Raw genomic sequence first — 19,309 nt, forward strand, 5'->3', positions numbered from 1 at the left:
GGATGCTGTAGGGATCTGGAAGCAGAAGTGACCATGATTGGGGAGGAGCTGGGGGGCTTCCCAGAGGAGGTGACATCTGAGTGGCATCTTGAAGGAAGAGTAGGAGTCCATCACACAGAAAGGGTGAAGGGTTTCTGGTGGGTGTTCCAGGGTCAGGGCTGGCTGCTTGTGAAGGGTGGGGGGAGATGAGGAGGCTGCAGGTAGACCCAGGAAGACTTTGCCTGAAGGCCCCAAGGGCTCAGCAAGGCCTCGGCCAGATTTGGTTCGGGGAAGGTGCTTGGCTGTAGGGTAGAGGGGGACCTGGAGGGGGACCAGAGGTGGCGTGAAGGTGCCCAGGACCCAGAAGGCAGAGCAGCCAGCTGGGAGAGGCCCCGCGGGCCAGGTGCTTTGCGGGTGAAATGATGGGAATCGCAGCTGATCATATGGGGGGGTGAGGATGGGGTAGGGCGGTGGCCCAAAGTGCCGGCAGGTGGATGGGAGGGGTGGTCCCTGCGGCCAGGCTAAGGGGTAAAGAAGGTGGAGCAGGCGGCCCAAGGGCTCTTGCTGGTGGCCGCTCGGCCAGCCAGCCTCTTACAGCACAGATTATACAAATAGGCTTAAAGGATCAGCTGGCGATCCCGAAATCTCCAAGCCAGAGGAAACCCTATAACTCACCCGAATCCTCAGGGAGATTTCCCTGTCCCTCATCCATCTTGGGTTTTCTGGACGGGGGTTTTGCAAGACTGGAAACCAGACAGTCTGCTGGGTGAGGTAAATCCGGGAGGTTCAGAGCTTGGGCTGTTCGCTTAGCAGGCTGGCCAGGCTGCAGCCGCCTCTGGCTTCACACCCATCACTCTTGTATACTCCCACTTTTTGCTTAGAAAACCATGAGGGTGTCGTGCAGACTTTTAAAAGGTGAAGTTCTGGGGCCTGCGGATGTAAGATTTGCAGCCGCCGGGGGTGGAGCTGACCATCGCCTTTGGTTTCTGCCACCCGCGATCCACGGGCTCTGCCCAGAGCCCTCTCCTCCCACCGGCGTGCAGACCCACCTGCCTTCTTTCTGAAACAGCAGCTGTGGACCTCCTCTGCTCTCTCCAGTGGCTGCCCATTTTCTTCTTCTTTTCGTGGCAAAGATTCCTGACTAAATGTCTGTGCCTCTGTCTCTCCCTGAGCCCACCTGGGCCCTGGTCACCACCGCGCAGCTGTGATGGAGATAGTCCTTCCTGGCATTTCTTTCTTGGGTTGGACTCCCGGCCCACACACTCTCCCGGTGATTTTACTTTCTCTTCCTTCCTGCTCCTCCATCCCTGCTCACTTCCTTGGCTGGTTTTTCTTCTCCCTCCTGGAAATGTTGGAATGCCCCGTGTCTCGTTCTGGAACTTTCTCTACTTCTCCCCTCTGCCCTCTCCCTTGGAGATCTTGCCCTGTGGCTGCCATATTCCCATCTCTAGCCTCTGCCTCTCCCCAAGCTCTGCCTTGCATTTCCAACAGTCTTGCCTATCTTTAAAAAAATTTTTTTAAAAAACTTTATTTTCTATTGGAGTAGAGTTGATTAACAATGTTGTGATAGTTTCAGGTGTACACTAAAGTGATTCAGTTATACATAATACATGTATCTTTTCTTTTTCAAATTCTTTTCCCATTTAGGTGGTTATATAGTATTGAACAGAGTTCCCTGTGCTACACAGTAGGCCTTTGTTGGTGATCCATTTTAAATGTAGCCGTGTGTGCATGTCAATCCCCAGCTCCCTAAGTACCCCTTCCCCCCACCATTCCTCCTGGTAACCATAAGTTCGTTCTCTAAGTCTGTGAGTCTGTGTCTGTTTTGTAAATAAGTTCATTTGTATCATTTCTTTTTAGATTCCACATAGAAGCGATATCTTTCTCTTTACATGATATTTCTCTTTCTCTGTCTGACTTACTTCACTCAGTATGACAATCTCCAGGAATATTACTCAGCCATTAAAAAGAATGAAATAGTGCCATTTGCAAAAATGTTTTATTGAAGTATAGTTGATTTACAACATTGTGTTAATTTCTGCTGTGCAGCAAAGTTATTCAGTTTTACATATATATTCTTTTCCATATTCTTTTCCATGATGGTTTATCACAGGTTATTGAATAGAGTTCCCTGTGCTCTGCAGTAGGACCTTCCTGTTTCAGTCTCTGCATGTCTTAATAGGCGTCTCAGACTTAACACGGCCCCAACCTGGCTCCTGGTTTTTGCCCCCGAACCTGCTTCTCACCCACTGTGCTCCATCCCAGCAAACGGCACCACCGTGCCGTCGTCCAAGTGCTCAGCCAAAAATCGGAGCCATCTTTGACACTACCCCCATTCTTTTAAGAAAATTGGCTTTCAAATGTCTATTCTGTAATATTTGATACAAATACTGAATTCGCAGTATCTGTACATGATGAAGCATCACTTAGTAAAACGCTTGCTTCTGACCCACCAGCCAGCTGGAGATGGAGCGTTACCCGGGCCCCGCATCCCCCGGTTCCTCTCTCGTAACCCACGACGACTCCGCTTTCTAGCACACCCCACGTCCAAGCCCGAGCAAGGCCTGTGGGCTCTGCCTTCAGAGCCACTGTCCCTTTAACCCAGACAACCAGCATCTCCCCGGGTCACTGCAGTCGTGCGCCATCCCCCAAATCTGCCCTCCACGCACTGGCAGAGTGACCCCTTTGTACTTTGAGTCCTGTCACACCCCCCTTCTGCCCAGAACCCTCCAGGGCTGGCACCCACCTTCCTGCTGCTCCTTCAACGAGCCGGCCTCCTCCCCACCAGGCCCGCGGCTCCCGCCCCTGCCCTCTGGCTGCCGTGGGCTCCCTCAGACCCTCATGTGGCATCCCATCCCCTCCTCAGAGAAGCAGGGCAGCAGCCCCCCTGCCCTTCCCACCCCGCTCTATCCTGCCCCTCTGCTTTCTTTCCTTCTCTCTCACTAATGAGGGACAAAATATACATTTATCTTCCCCCTTTATTTATTATGTCTCCCAAGTAGGATGTAAACTCTGTGGGTTGTATCTTCGGCACCAGGCACAATGCTTGATGCATAACAGGGGCTTGAAAAGCTATTGACTGAATGTGTGCAAGTGAGTAAATGATGAAAACTCTGTGGGATGCAGGAATGAACGAATGAATGAAAGAATGAACGAACATACACGTGCATAAGTGAAAGGTGGAGCCGGTGAGCTGCAAAGAAACGGGAGAATGAAGGCTTTCCTCTGAGGACCGCTAAGTCGCGGCTCCTGTATTGATTTTTCTCGTCCTGTGAGCCTGAGATGAGGGGCATTACTTTCTGACCTCATTTCTCAAGGTGGTTCTTGCTAGTCACCACGCACGGCACTAGGAACTTGTTGCTTAGATTTGAAAAATCGGGGGTAACAGACAGTGAAAAACGCTCGGCTGTGGTCCGTGAGGTCGTTCAGAAGACCAGATGAATCTCAGAACGAAGAATTCTCAAAATTAAGTAAACCCTCCTTCGCAGTGATCAGAGAAGGAGCGCGTGGCGGCGGCGGTTGGGAGTCTGCGTCGGCGCGGGGTCCCGGCTGGGTCTGGGGGCCGCGTTGGTGAGTGTCTTTGTCTCCTCCTCCAGGGCTGCCACCCAGGACTATGCGTGGCTAGGATGGAGACGTCCGCCTCAGCCACAGCCACGGACAAGAAAGAAGCCAAAAGTGGGATCCTGGAGGGCGTCGCTTTCCCCGACCCCGGCAGGAAGGCCTCGGCCCTCGCGGTGGCCACGGCGGCGGCCGCGGTAGCCACCCAAGGAGGTACTTTCTGTTCTGCATGGTTGGCGGGGGGTGTTTTTCATGAGCCCGTTTGGACTGAATGAGACGGGAGGCCGATGTCATCAGGCGGCCATGCTGGGTTTATGGGGGGGGCGGCAGGAGGGTGCCCCAGCTCTGGGGACCCCAGGCACCGGGATGGATGCCTGCGGGTGGATCTCGAAGGTCCAGCCGCTCCAAATCCGGGGGTTTGGGCATCTCGGGCTCCAGCAGGAGAAGGGGAGAGGGAAGGCAAGGGAGGCTCTGGGCTGTGGGGCAGCCCTGGGGTGCGTTCTGTCGGCACAGATGTGCCAGAGAGGCTGCTGCTTGCCTCCGGCCTGCCAAGGGCTATTTTGGAAAGTAATTGTCTCCTGATCCCTTCTGGCTGTAATTAGAGGGTCAGGTACGGAATTTAGCATCCTTAGGTGAATTTCTGGCCAACTTAATTATAACAGAAGGACCCCCCGAGCCACAGCCTCTCATTTTACTGCCCCGAAGAGAAATAGTCTCTGGTTTCCACTGGTCCGTGCCAGCATCCCGTTGGGAAAGTTTGGCGGGAAGACGAGACCTCCCCTTGTGTCTGCGCGGTCCATCTGGAGGCCACAAAACTATTTCTGTCTCCGAGGAATGGAGAGACTTAGATTTCTTTTCTTCCCCTTTTTATTCAAGTGCATTTAGTCATGCCCTGTTGCTCTCACCGCTGAAGCACGGCTCCCAGAGCAGCGGGGGAAACGCGCCTTCGCCGGGGTGGGGTGTGAGTGCCGGCCACGCCACTCACATGTTGATGTCTGCAGATCGCGGGGGGCTTTGTTCAAGTGCAGACCCCCAGTCGGTGAGTTGGGGCGAGGCTGAGTTTCTGAAATTCTAACCAGCGCTCGGATGATGCTGGGACAGCCGGTCTATGGGCCGTGCTGGGCGCAGCTTAGCGCCAGAGCGCAGGGATTCGGACAGACGCTCAGAGTGGGTAGGAGTCAGTGTTTCCAGAGTGAACGGGAGGGCCTCTAGGTCATTGTTACTACACTGTTTTTATTTGCCCCGTGACTCTCAGCTGGAGGTCATTATCAGGATGTGCGGCCCAGGTCAGGAGGGGGAGATCCCAGGCCAACCTTCGGGTATTTGGACTCCTGCTCTGCGTGATACCCCTTGACCCCCGTCCCTGCTAGGAGCCGGGCTCTCTAGGCCCTCCCTCTGTGAGGGCGGAGGAAGGAGCCAAAGCCCAGGGTGGACCACACGTAGGTGGTGTCGGGAGCCAGGGGATGAGGGGAAGGAGGGGATGGAAGGCCCAGGGTGGGGGTCTGGCGGTGGTCCCAGGGCTGGCTTGTCCCGGGCCTGGCTGGCTCTGCAAGTGGTCTGTTCCTTCTCCTGGGTCAGGGCCCACCCTGGCCTGTGGCGACACCTCAAGCTGTCCCTCTGCCTGATGCAGAGACGCATGGGCCTCTGAGGCCTGAGTGGCCTCGGCGCATCTCCGACCCGCCCCCTGGGCCCTCAGCTGTCCCCGCCTCGGCCTCTCCCTAGCCCAGAGCCATGAGTGGATCGTGAGCTGCCACGCAGCCCAATTCACCGCCATGTCCCGTAGCCGAGGACAGACTCAGGTGGTCATTAGAGAGAAATTAGGGCGTAACTGGGAAGGAAGTCCTCTGGCATCAGACCTGGCTGTCAGCAATGGGGCAGTAATCGCAGATGCTTGAGGGGGTCTTGGTCTGGGGGGGCAGGCCACGGGCCTACAGCTTGGGGTGCAGCAGCTCCCCGGAGGTACCCGACCTCGCTCTACCCGCCCCCCCAGGATGCGGTCCTGCCCACCCCGCAGGCCCCATCCCCTCCTTGCCCGACCCCAGGGGAGCGCTTGACTGGTGAGGTTCCTACACTGGGTGGACGTGGCCCTCAGCCCAGTCGCCCAGGACAGGCGGCTCGTTGTCATCAGAGCGAGTCAGGTGCCTCCCTTGCTCCCTGTAGCCCTCTCTGGACGGCTCACCTGGGAAGGGCCGTCCTGCAGTCAGGGCAGAGCAGGTGGCATCTGGAGCGGGTCCCCTGGGGCTGGGGGACCGTGACGTCCGCGTTCCGCGGGTGGGGCAAGGTAGGCCGGTGGTGCAGCCCCAAGTCGCTGGCCTGGGTCCCCGCTCCAGCCCCGGCCCGGTCCCGGTGTGGCAGGCCGTTCCCTCCTCTGGACCTCGTGTTCCTAATCTGTGTTGTGGGGATGTTTGGCAGATGTTATTCCAAGTCTGTATGATCTCGTGACGTCGGATCTTCCTTAAATCTTACCCCTGGGGACAGGTGCTGTGAGCAAGCCTCCTCTTTTACGCAGCAAACTGGAGTCCCACACGGCTCCAGAGAGCCTCTGCTGTGGGCCCCTCTGCCCACAGGGGCGTAGGGCTGTGGACAGGTGCGATGGGGTGCCCGGCAGCACAAGGGGGTTCGTGCGTGTCCCCCACACGGAGGTCCCCTCAGGGCCAGGATGCTCGCACTCCGCTCTGGAGCTCAGCACGCGGCACCAGGCCTGGCAGGAGGCAGTGCCTGAGGGTCCCCTGTGGCCCTGAGCGACGTCAGGGGAAGGTGGCCTTGGTGAGGAGCTGGCCGGAGGCGGGGGGAGCTCAGCCCGCCGGCGTGGGGCTGGTGGGAAGGGCAGGGGGGCTGCACAGAGGCCTGGGAGAGGGGCAGTGCTGCCCGGTGCATGCTGGGCTGGGGCAGGGGTGCGGGGAGCTGAGAACTGCCTGTCCAGGGCCCTGTCCCTGAGCTGTTTCTGGAAAAGATGGGGTAACCATCCTGGTCTGGGAAGCCTGTTTGCTGAGGCAGGGGCAGGACTGAGCTCATTCCCTGTGGCTGAGCAGGTGACCACCCACTCGGACACCTGGCCCTTCTGACACCCAGTTTATCCCTTCCGAGTCCACAAGATAGTCCCCGTGATCCGCACCGTGGTTTGCAGCTTTCCTGGAAGGAAAGGATGGCTTACACAAGCTCAGTGTTCCAGGGCCTGTTACACATCTGTCCAGAGTAGGGGGAGTCCTGTCTGAGGATGTCGGGGGCATGTGGTAAGGAATGCAGAAGGGCCAGACCCTGTGAACTGGCGGGGCAGTGATCACCCACCTCTGCAAGGTGCCCAGAGGTGAGAGGTACCCTGTCTTGCAGGCCACCTTCTGACCCCTCATCTGCCCCCTGCCAAGTGCCACTGGTTCCAGGAGCTTCAGTCCCACCCCTGGAATTGTAGGACTTTGGTTCAAAGACTGAGCATACCTTTAGGCAGAAAGATTTCATTTCTACATTATTTGTAACTGTGAACGTTTGGAAACATCGTAAGTGTTCAGTGATAGGGGATTGATTAATCAAACTGCGGGACGGCTGTTGAATGGAACATTATGTAGACCCTGAAAATGTTTATCAAGACATAAGGGGGGGGGGGATGTGTCTGTGTTCTAATATTAAAGTGTAAAAAAGCAGGATGCAGATTATATCTCACCTCTGTTGTTACGGACCAGGGTTCTTGGCCTTCCCCAATCAATTGAAATTGACTAGGGGCCAGACAAGAAATTCAGGCAAGGCTTTATCAGGGCCCTGCTGTAGCAGGGGGGAGCGAGAAAAAGCAACAGGTTCCCTTGCTTGCTGGGGGGGGGCGAGCTTGTTCCTTATATGGGGTGAGGGTAGGGGTCTGTCCAGGGGTCCGGCTGGAGGGGTGCCTTAGGTGCTCTGCCCACCCCCTTGGTGGTGCTGCGTGCAGGGGGCATGCGCAGGACCCTCCTGTTGCTCCCAGCTCTTCAGAAGGGGCAGTTGGGTTTCTTTGGTCTTTTTGTATCTTGTTGTCCATAATTTGCCCCAGCTGAGCATGCACACAGTTATTTTTAGTCCCTTACAGTTTCTTTGTATTTTGTTGCTCAAGGAGACGTTTGTCCAGGTGCAGGCACTGCAGCAAAGGGTCCCAGGTCCCAGATCCCAGCCTGTCTATCACAACTTTATAGTACATAGAGGTACCCTTAGCAGTGGTTGTCCAGATGTTGGGACTCGGGGTGATGTACATTGCACATAGGAAACTCATCCCTTTGGTTCTTAAGGACCTTCAGCCTTCTAGAACCCACTATTAGAATGTCAGTAAGGGGAATTCCCTGGCGGTCCAGTGATGAGGACTCAGCGCTTTCACTGCTGGGGACCCGGGTTCGATCCCTGGTCGGGGAACTAAGATCCCCCAAGCCGGGTGGCGTGGCCAAAAAAAAAAAAAAAAAAAAAAGTAAGTCTGAGAGGCAGAGGTGCGCTGGAGCCAGACTGTGCCGACTTGGGAGAGCCGAGTGTACACTCTCTCCTTCTGTCTCTGCCACCTGTGACCTTAGGTAGGTCACTTGACCTTGCCATGGTCAGAGTATTTGCACCACGAAAACTGGCAAACCCTACGCATCAGGGCTGCCTCAGCCCCCTCTCCTCTCCCAGAGCCTGTTGTTAAATTCCCCCCAGCACATTACCGATCATATCTGGAGACTCACTCAGCTTCCTTGGCCCTGTTTGGAGTGAGAAAGGGAGTAAGGGTCCAGAGCGAGGAGGTGGGCGATGAGGGAGGTGGGAGTCCCTGGTAGCAAAGCTTGGAAAGGACACGCAGGAGGTCCTGGGTGTTGGGCTGGGGGTGGGGGGGTGGCTGGCACATCTGATTCATGGGCGGTCAGAGCCTCTCCGTGTGTAGGTGGGACCGAGATGAGGTGGGGCGGGGACTTGCCCAAGGCCACCTGCTGCTTCCACGGACAGCGGGGTCTGGGGCTCGGGGCTCCTGCCTCTCCCACGCTGAGCATCTCCTTCCTGAATCTGCTTTGAGATCGTGATTTTAGATTGTTCGTGGGTGATTTGGGTCTTAAAGCCCAGCCCGCTGGTACCGTGTGTGAGCGTCCAGCCTCTGCACCAGCCCTGGACAGGTCTCATCTGTCACCATCCTTGTCATTCCAGCGGGCTAAGAGCGCCTGCTCCCCTCCAGCTCTTGGAGGTCTGGGGCTGTGACTTCTTTGCAGGAGGACCTTAAAAGTCTCCTGGCTCGCCCGGCCTCAGGAGGCTAGACGTGCTCGGGGCTAGGTGTTTCCACCGAGTCCCTACCGACCTGGCCATGATGTGCGTCAGAAACACCTTTGCATCACAGGGCTGTACCCAAGGGACAAACGGCCCTGTGGCCAGACCAGATGGCAGAAACCTTGGCTGGTGGGGGCTTTCCCAGCCTCTTGAGCTGTTGTGCTAACACTTGGGAGGCCATCAAGCAAACTTTAAAAACACATTTTGACCCAGAGCTATTTTTCCCTTTAATTTTTCACATGGTGTAATTTTAAAGGCAGTTTGATTCAGATGTTTCTCATCTTTTTTAAACTGAAACTTCCCTAATGCTGTTACATTTCCCTCTTCAACAGTGGATTTTCTTTCCAAAAATATTTCCGAACCTCTCTGTGTGCTTCAGCTGAGCACCAGAGACCCAGCCACCCCACGCCTCCAGGCTGGGATGATCAGAGGGGCTGGAGCCATAAAGCTCAGAGCTGTGTCTCGACCCAGTGAGCTTTCCTTGTCCCCGAAGTCAAGACAGGCTTTAGCAATCCTATGACGCATCTGTGGTGAGTGCCCACCACGTCCTGGCCAGGGTGCTCCCAGGGTGGCCCCTCCATCGGCAGCTTCAGCATCCTCGGGACTTGGGCCCCAGCTCAGACCTCCTGAAGCAGAGCCTGGGAGTGGGGCCCAGTGAGCCTGGGTGATTCTGATCACTCTTAAATGTTGGGCCCTCTGTGCCCTAGCAGCGGGAGGCACGGCAAGTCTTTCTACGTGAAGAGTGGGACTTACACGCAGAGCGGCTGTGCAGAAATTACAGGCGACGTACAGCGTGCTCACACCTGCTTCGCATGGGCCTCTGGGGGGTAGGAGCTGTCTCTTTCCTTGTAGGCAGTGTGGAGTCGCAGTCAGAAGCAGCCCAGCCTCTGGATCCAGACCACCTGCTTAAGGCCCAGCTTTGCTGGCCTCAGGCAGGTCTGTGCCTCAGTTTCCACATCTGTAAAATGGGCACAATAGCGGTACCTGCTTCATAGCATTGTGGGAATTACCTGAGTTAGCACATGTAAGGTGCCGGGTACAAAGTGAGCTCCAAGTTAAGTGTTTGCTTTATTAACCATCACCAGCTTTCCTTTCCTAGGTCTGCAGGCTCTGCCTGACTTAGAAAGCCTCTCCTTCTCTGGTAACCCTCACTAGTGGACCTCCCGAGGCCGGGCAGGTGGTGGGAAGCCTAGATTTCTGGTGTCTTCCTACTCAAGAAGGCGGAGGGAGTGCTGGGCTGGAAATCAGACGTGGGTGGTTCCTTTCCTGCTTGGCTCCCGCAGGGGGTCCTTGATAGGTGACCTTAGCGCGTCCCCAGCCTCGTTAACTCAGCCTTGTGCACTGGAGGGTAGGACCAGATCAGAGGATGCTGAAGCTTGGCCGCACCTTAGAATCTTGTGAGGAGACTATAATAAACGCAGACTCCCAGGCTGCCCAGACCTGCTGAAACAGAATCTCCCGGGCCGGGGCCTGGGCTTGTGTATGTTTAACAGGCTCCCCAGGTCATTGGCCACAGCAGGGACAAGACCCCGGAGGTGGTGAACCGGTGGGAGTTGCAGCTGGCAGTCCTGGCAGGGTGGAGCCCCGCGTGGCTGTCAGCACGGCGCTCCCTTGCTACCTAAGGCCTCCGTATCACTAAGCTCCCCCTGGCCACCCCTTCGTCTTGTTCCCTGGCTGCTGGCATCTTGGAAAGTTTCTTCAGAGTACATTTTAGCTCAGAGGGGAGGCATCCACCTCTGTCTCAGAATGCTGTGCAAATGCCAGAATATGGAAATAAGGTGGTGGGTGTTCTCGCTGTGATGCTCAGGCCAGGAAATCCCAAGTCACAAAGGCCCCACCCTGCCCTGTCCTCCTTAAGTATCTCAGTCCCTGGTGTGTCTGTTTCTGAGCCTCCCCTAGTCCCCCACCCCGCCCCGATGCCCCTGTGACAGGGTGCTGTTTGTTCACCACTGCATCCCCAGCAAGGCAGACACCTAGTAAGTGACTGCCGAGTGAGGGGAGTGAGTCTGGTGCTGTCACGCCAGCTGTGTGCCCGGTGGGCTGGGGTGGCCGGCTGCCCCTGCTGCCCCTGAGGTCCCCTGGGACGAGGGTCCTTCGGGCCTGGCCTGCTCCTGGGCCCTGGCTCCTGTCCCGAGGCTCCCTGGGTGGCAGGGAACTTGCTGTGTGGGCCCAGCCTCCTTGGCCACCTGAGCTGCCCGGCTGGGCCGCACACTTGCTTTGGGCCCGAGGATGCACTCACGTGTGACTAAGTGGACAATTACTCTTATTTAAGTGATTTTCAGGATGGCTGTTGGTGCTGCTTCTGAGCTTGTTTTAAAGGCCCAGCCACACGGAACAGCCGGTTCCCATAAGGCTTTTCCAGAAAGCAGAGCTCAGTTATCTGTGACAGCTCTACACAACCAGGAAGCAGGGTACAGCACAACCGCCCGGGCGTTTTCAGGGTGGGTTCTGAATGACTTTTTTTTTTAAATTGAAGTATAGTTGACTTACAATACTGTGTTAGTTTCAGCTGTACAGCAAAGTGATTCAGTTATACACATACATATATATAACTCTTTTTCAGATTTTTTTCCATTATAGATTATTACAAGATACTGAATATAGTTCTCTGTGCTACACAGTAGGGCTTTGTTGTTTATCTATTTTATATACAGTAGTGTGTATCTGTTAATCTCCAATTTCAAATTTTTCCCCCTCCCTCGAAATGACTCTTGATGACAATCTGGCGTGGTCTCTGGTGGCAGGGGTGTCCTGGAGGGTCGGGGTACCTGGGGTGGAGGGTGAGGGCTGGAGCCTCCTTCTGGTCCTCCGTGGAGTATGGGGTGGGGGAAGAACGTGGCCTCTTTGCAGTTCCTCACTTGTTAGCTGTGTGTTCTGGGGCAAGTCAGTTAACTGCTCTGAAGTCTGGAAGATGGAGATGATAATGGTCACTCCTTCTGGCCACGATGGGGTGAAATGGGACAGCCTCTGAGAGTGGCTAGCAGAGCACCTGCATGGAGACCAAGTAAGTGGTGGGGACGTGGATCTGACCCGGCTTTCCTCTTGCGTAGGGTGGCCTCACGCTCGGCGCTGAGACCTCGTGCTCTAGAAGCCACTCAGAGCGGCTGCCACCGCCTGTCACACGGGATGCCCGCTTGCCCCGGTACAGCAGGCTTCTCCCCCACCCCCTCCTGCCCTCAGCGTTCGAGGCCAGCCCGGGGTCTGCGCTCTGGCCGCTGCCCCTTGGCTTATGTTTGCACTTCGGACCCGCATTGCTGTGCCGTCTGCTGGCACGTGAGCTGCCCTGGCAGCATGAAGGCGTCCCAGGCACTGCTGTGGCTCCTGGCTTGTTTGTCCCCGGGACATGGGCCCCGCCTAGCAGACACAGCTTCATTTCTCCTGGCTCATTTGCATATTAAACTGTTGCAGGGTCTGGGGAAAGCTTCGAAGTCATTTCCAGCGATTGAACTGGAAGAAGCTTTAGCGATCATCTGGTTCGAATCCGTTCATTTTACAGATGTGGAGACTGAGGTCCAGACAGTTGAAGCACAAACGGTCACCAAGGGACACCATTGGGACTGGAAACCGATTTCCCAGGCACTGCCTATGGGTTGCGGGGGGAACCCAGCTGCCCCCCAGCCCTGCCCCCCTTCTGGCCGCAACCCCAGCTTCCCAAAAGGACAGTATTTATGTTAGAAACATTTTTCTGATGTTTGGTTCTGTCAAAACTAATTTTAGCATTTCTAAAGCTTGGTGAAAATACAGCCTCATTACTTTGATGTCAGCGCCTAGTTTACTATTAGTATATTCTGGGGTTTATCATTTTAGGCATGTTTAACACGGCTGCACCAGGCATGCCCTATTAAATCTGGCTTATTTTACATTCCTGTCCGGAATTATTTATTTGTAACAATTTCCTCTCTATCAAAAGACACAGCTAATGCTGCGTTTTAATGTGTTATTTACACACAAAATAACCTATTTGCAACTCAGTATGTGCCGGAGGGAGGATGGATGGGTCCCGGTTTCCTGCGTTCTGTTATATCGGAGTTTAACAATCTGGTTTGCTAATAGAACCATTTATCACTGGTGTGGGGAGGATAATTTATTTTATGTTTGTGGCCAGGTCTCACGGCATCTGATCTCGGGAACATTTGGAAGATAATGAGGGCAGGCCTGGTGTTCGGGGTGCCTGTGGGACCCCTGGCCTTCCCGAGGTGGCCTGGGGGCCTCTGGGTTCCCTGAGCTCACGTGTACCTCCCACGGATGGTTCCGGAACTCCGATCGGAAATGTGATGGCGGAGACACTGCCTCTGCCCTCTAGGGGCCCCCGGGGTGAATCCTGCCCAGGGAGGCTCCTGGGGATGTGGCGTGAGAGCTGGGCCCATAGGGATGCTCGGGGTTTCTCCAGGTGGGAAGAGGAAAGGGGGGTGGTCGTTGGTGGGGGAGCAGCAGCAGAGCGGCTCCTCGGGGGGTGCAAGGGCTTGGGGGTCAGCGAGCTGGCCCACTTGCCTCTACTTTGGGGTGGGTGGCCTGAGAGGGGCTGCAGCCTTGGTGGCAGGTGGAGTGCTTAGACCTCCCTCTGCTCCCCAGGGCATCAGGGAGCCAGCCACAGACGCGTAAGGGAGGTCCCCGCCGTGTCAGATTGGCAGAGCTGGCTCGGAAGCTCAGCCTGCAGTGGGAAGGAGTGAGGCAGAGTGGCTGGTGGCAAGGGGTCCAGCAGCCAGGAGTGGCGGGATGGGCAGTGGCATCTGGGGACCAGGCAAGGAGGAGGCCTTCTGGCTGCCCTGGCGTTAGACCCAGGTCTGGCCGGGGCGCCCAGGTGGGTGTGTGGCCACTGGACCACGCGGGCTGAGGTCCTGTGGCTCCATCAGGGGCCCCTCCTTTTCGGCACACTGATGGGTAAGGGGGGGACAAGCAGTGCATCTGAATGCCGACACCAGAGGGGGCAGGTGGGGGTGGGGTGAGAAGAGTCATCAAGAAGCAGGAGCCGAAGTACTTGTCACTAGAGCTTGACCCATGGAGAATCCAGATGCCCCGACTCTCGGTGCTGATGCGGCACTTGCCTGATGCCTGGGTGATCAGGAAAACTGCAGGGAAGGGGAGGGCCTGAAAGGGCCCTGCAGGCTGAGTCGGCCCTGGTAAGGCCACTGCCTGCAGCTGTGTGCCTTGTCTCAGCTGGGGTCCTGCTGGGAGCAGCTGCACACTCAGATCAGATGGCTGGGGAGAGGTTACCACAGGGGTGTTTGCAAAGTGTGGCGGGGCTTAGAGCAAGCCACGGGGCTGGTGCACGGAGCACACAGCTCTGGGGCGGCCGGCGTGGTCGGGGGCCGAAGCTCAGGCTTGGACAGATGAGGTTTGAATCCTTGCTCTGCTGCTTTCCAGTTGGGTATCCTCTGCTGGCCTGAACCCTGGTCTCCTCATCTTAAAAACAGACAAAGTACTTATCTTTTGAGGGCTGCAGTACAGATAACCAGTGTAAAGTGCTTAGATAGTACCTGGCATATGGTAGACATTCTGTAGGTAGTAGTTACTACTAGTGTTTTTATTGCTGTTATTAGGATTATTCTAGAACTACTTCCCAGAGTAGCGCGAATGCTTCCAGTAGGTATCAGAGTGAAGGAATGAAGGAATGAATGCACAGGTATCTGCGCAGACTCTTCACGGGAGGGGCAGTTTGCCCGTGATGTGCAAGGGGGATGGCATTCTAGCTGGAGGAATAGCATGTGCAAAGGTCCTGGGGTCTGAGATGGGCTCGGAATGGCTGGGCCCGGCAGCCCCTTGGGGGAGGAGCTCCCTTCACTGCCCAGCACAAGTCTCTGCCTTGGGGCGGGGAAGCTCTGTGATGCTGTGTCCAGAGGCCCCGGCTCCATCTGTGTCCTCCAGCTGCTGTACAGATGTGCATGGACGCTGGAGACCCAGCCTGGCCTGACCCTGGACCCTGCTCTGGGTTCAACCAGCCTCTCCTCCAGGGCAGGCAGGGAGGGAGGAGGCCGGAGGGGTGCCGTCTTGAGAAACTGCCCTTGGCTCTCTCCCTGTGCCTGTGTGTTGGCTGGCACTGCTCCCAGCAGGTGTGGACCACCCGCTTGTGTTAGCGGGGAATGGGGCATCTGAAGCCCTGACACCGGACAGAGTGAGGCTCGTTTCCACATCTGACTTTCCATCCCATTTGAGCAGCCACATTTGAGAGGAGGGTTTGGGTCTGGTGTGGTGCTGGCGGTGGACAGCAGGCTTGAGCTTTGCAATCCCGGCCATCCTGGAAATGAAGTCTCGTGCGTGCAGAGCAGGTGTGATGGCGGGCAGGGCAGGATAGCACCCTCTACTCCCCACCCTTAGCGTCACCTTGCCTCTGGGTTCGTGCAGAGGCCCACGTGGTCATTCATCCTTCTTTGTGACCTAGGTTCCCTGGTGCCAGTGTCCTCCCCGGGGACAGCCTGTGGACACCGGAGTACCAGGGCTGGGGCAGCTGAGTAGGGGTAGAAGAGGGTCATAAAGGGAAGCACAAATTACCAAAGATGCACTTTGCTGCCTCTGCGAGTTCTGAGGCTGGGCGCAGGTGAGACCTTTGTCCTGTTTCTGGTCCTGAGTCTGCCCATCGGTCACATTTCTCCAGACTCCGTTGGTGCCAAGGAAAACAACAGGTGCCTTCAGTCAGGTACGAGCATGGGCCACCCTTGCCTGATGTGTGAAGTGGGGGTGACAAGGCTCACCTGGCCAGCCTGTAGGGGACGAGGGTCTGCATGTGGGTGACAGGGGGCTGCTGTCATTATTCTCACGGGATGGTGACCTCACCTGCAGAAACTCCTGGCCGTGCCATTAGCAGCCAGAGCAGTGTGGTGCTTTCTGGCTGACCTCTGCCCACAGCGGTGCCCTCGTGCCAGGCCCCCAGCTCTGCCAGCTCTGGGCTAACTATGGGATGGAAAACAGGGAGAGAGGCCCTAGCAATTCCGCTCCTAAGTATCTACCCAAGAGAATTGAAAGCCATGTGTTGGTACAAACCCTGAGAAAACCATAATGCAAAAGGACACATGTTCCCCAGTGTTCATTGCAGCGCTATTTACAGTAGCCAGGACATGGAAACAACCTAAATGTCCAATGACAGATGAATGGATAAAGAAGATGTGGTACATATATACAATGGAATATTACTCGACCATAGAAAGGCATGATATTGTGTCATTTGTAGAGATGTGGATGGACCTAGAGTCTGTCATATAGAGTGAAGTAAGCCAGAAGGAGAAAACCAAACATTGTGTATTAATGCATATATGTGGAATCTAGAAAAATGGTACAGATGAACCTATTTGCAGGGCAGGAATAGAAATGCAGCCATAGAGAACAGACATGTGGACACTGGGGGAAGGGGAGGGTGGGACTAACTGGGAGATTAAGTTTGACATAAATACACTACAATGTGTAAAATAGAGACCTAGTGGGAGGGAACCTGCTGTATAGCACAGGGAGCTCAGCTCAGTGCTCTGTGACGACCTAGATGGGTGGGATGGGGGCGGGGGATGGGAGGGAGGTCCAAGACAGAGGCGATATGTGTATACACATAGCTGATTCACCTCATTGTACAGCAGAAACTAATACAACATTGTAAAGCAATTATACTCCAATAAAAAAAAAACTTGCATATAAATGCTTATGGCAACATTATTCGTAACAGCCCAAAATGGAAATAAATGTCCATTAGCTAATGAATGGATGAAATGTTGTCTATCCACACAATGGAATATTATTTGGCCATGAAAAGGAACGAAATACTGATACATGCTTCAACACGGACGAACCTTGCTAACATTATGCTCAGTGAAAGAAGCCAGATGCAGAAGGCTGGGTATCGTAAGGTTCCCTTTGCATTAACTGTTCCGAATGAGCAGATCCGTAGAGACGGAAGACAGATGAGTGGTCGCCAAGGGTGGAGGGGAGGAGGGAACGGGAGTGGCTGCTGATGGGTGCGGAGCTCCTTTTGGGGCGACGAGATGCTCTGGGATTAGATAGAGGTGATGGTTGCACAGCACGGTGATTATACTAAAAACCACTGAGCTGTTTGCTTTAAAAGGGTGAATTTTATGGTATGTGAATTACATCTCCGTTTTAAAAGAGAAGGTAGGAAGGAAGGGAGGGAGGAGGTGAGGAAGGAGGTAAAAGGGGGCGAGGGGGGGCCTGGGGCACCTGGGACCGGCTTTGTTGTGGCCCTGAAACCCCGGCATGAGTCCCCACCGCTGCCCCCCAGGGAGGACCCCGCTTTCCCTGGCCAATGAGCAGCCTCCCCAGCCAATTCCGTAGGCTCCAGAAGCTCTAAAGTCACTGGAGTGGAAGGACGGTGTTTAATGACAAAGTAAATAATTACATTAAGGGTGTGAGTACGGAGGGGAGCTGAGTAAATCACTTTAGAAGGGGTACCAGCCTCCAGCTCACTTCTGGTCCTTTATCACCACATGACAGCCTCCCTCAGACTCCGGATAATTGACCGTGGCTGGGCTGTGGGCTCTGCAGCAGCGGGGGCTGGGGGCCCGGCGGGGCTGGGAGAGGTGGCTTGCCAGCATGCCAGGGTGACCCGGCAGCCCTCCTCCTGCTTCGGGTGGAGGAGCCCTGGGGTCCGTGTCCTGCTGGAAATCAGAAGCTTGGCTGGGAAGGGCCAGCTTCTTCTGAGCTTCCGAGTGGGAGGGGCTCAGGGGCCATCTGGTCCACTGAGGCCCAGAGTGGAGAGCGGTCTGGCTGAAGCCACACGGTGAGCACAGGGTGGACCCCGGTAAGGAGCCGACCTGGGACCCCCAGGCCAGGATGCTGTCCCTGCCCCAGGGTGGGGCTCCCGGGAGGGGTGGGCGCTCAGTGTGTGGGGTCCCACGCCCTCTTCAGAGAAGCACCACAGAGGGCAAGTGCCGGACCTATTGCAGTTGCTGGGAAGCGGGAGATGTGGCCAGGGTCGGCATGATGAAGGTTCTGGGGTCCAGCGCACCCTGCAGCCTCCCCTGGCCTGGCCTGGCACCCCAGTTTGACTCCTCCCTTCACTGTTTTCCCTCTACCCCGAGGCCTCAGTCTGTCCTCAGTGAGTCCTTCCTTCCTCTCCCCAGTCCCCTGCCCGCCCCTCAGGCCGGCTCTCAGCCAGGGGCCATGGAAGATGGGCAGGAGGCCGGACTTAATGCTGAGCCCCAAGAGGGTCATGTGTGATGTCTGAAGATCCAGGGAATGGCGGTACCCTGGCCTGAAAGGATGACTCTTCTCCGGTGGAGACTGAGTCAGGATGCTTGGTGGCAAGTGACAGAAATCCACTCAGACCCTCCAGAACTAGCTGCACCTGAGGCCACAGTGATGTCACTGGGACACTGGCCCTTTCTGCCCCGGCTCTTGGTGGATTGCATGGACTGGTGTGTGATGGGGTCAGAGCTGTGCCTCTTCAGGCAGCAAGTTTCCTGCTCATTCTGTCCGGGACCTCCTCCTGGGGCTGCCCCTGGAGTGACCAGGCCTGTCCCCAGCCCCTCATTGCCCTTTTGAGCCCCCCATGGGGGAATGCAGAGTGTCCCTGAGAGTTACCAGGTGAGAGCCTTAGAGAGGAAAAGCCAGACGTTTCCGGGGGCGGCCTCACTAAGGAGAGGGCCTCCAGGAAGGAGGGGCCTGTGGGGGAGGGCTCTGAGAAGGGGACAAGAGCGGAGGCCCGGGGTGGGGATGAGGTGGCACACATGGAGGATGGGGACCAGGGTGCCTGCTTGCCAGGGGCTTTCACGCGAAGGGGTGGAAGGAGAGATGCAGTTGACAAGGGAGCTTTGTAAGCTATGGGGAGCCTTGGAGGTGCCTCAGAGGAATCTGGACTCTGGATAGTAGGGAGCCATTGAAGGTCCTTGAGCAGGGGAGGACGGTTTCGAATAAACTTGCTTTTTTGCTGGATTAATTTATGTCCTGTGACTTGAAGCCCCCGCAAAGGAAATGCAGGCGATTCGGGCTGGATGTCTCTGCTTTGCAGATCACGCTTCCTTCCTTCTTTCCCCTCTCCCTCCCTGCCTTGCTCCTGTCTTCCCACATGTGTTCACTGAGGGCCTAGTGTGTCCTGGATGAAGTTATGGTCACCGGGTCACAGCAGGGAACACTCAGGCAAGGTCCACTTTTCCTGGGGGGAGACAGTCTAGTTGGGCGAGACAGTCTAGTTGGGCGAGACAGGCAAGTCCTCCCATGAAAGGCCACACCGCCGAGAACTGGAAACGGGGACGCTGGCTTTGGGGAGGTGGGGGTGGTGGGAGGTGGCGTTTCCCAGGATGGTTAAGGCCGCCGCCTCTTGCAGGTGTGCTGCTGAGACAGCATGGAGATGGCTTCCTCTGCCGGGGGGGTGCGGGGGGAGAAGAGGCTGGGGAGCCAGCTCAGGCTGTCCCCGTGCCGAGGGTCAGTGTCTGTCACACCCGGTCCAGCCACCCCTGCGTTGGGAGCAGGGCTGGAGTGGAGCCCGGGGATCCAGACGCCCTGGGTCCAAGCCGCTGTGGTGTCCCGGTCCTTCACCCGGGAACGGGCTCGCCCTGCCTGGTGGGGCCGTGGTCAGGACTGGACCCCTCCTCCGGGG

At 56.2% G+C, this 19,309-nt stretch overlaps 1 protein-coding gene across 1 annotated transcript in view; it reads left to right on the forward strand.

Moving 5' to 3' along the window:
- LOC137757826 (zinc finger protein GLI2-like) overlaps positions 1-19,309 on the forward strand; it is a 248,414-nt gene that overhangs the window by 59,836 nt on the left and 169,269 nt on the right. The window contains exon 2 of the mRNA XM_068534388.1: positions 3,576-3,750. Coding sequence (XP_068390489.1) covers positions 3,606-3,750 — 145 coding nt within the window. The 5' untranslated portion in view covers positions 3,576-3,605. The remainder of the gene's footprint in view (positions 1-3,575; positions 3,751-19,309) is intronic.

This window comes from Eschrichtius robustus, unplaced genomic scaffold (genome assembly GCF_028021215.1).
Source record: "Eschrichtius robustus isolate mEscRob2 unplaced genomic scaffold, mEscRob2.pri scaffold_502, whole genome shotgun sequence".
In the NCBI taxonomy this organism is placed as follows: Eukaryota; Metazoa; Chordata; class Mammalia; order Artiodactyla; family Eschrichtiidae; genus Eschrichtius; species Eschrichtius robustus.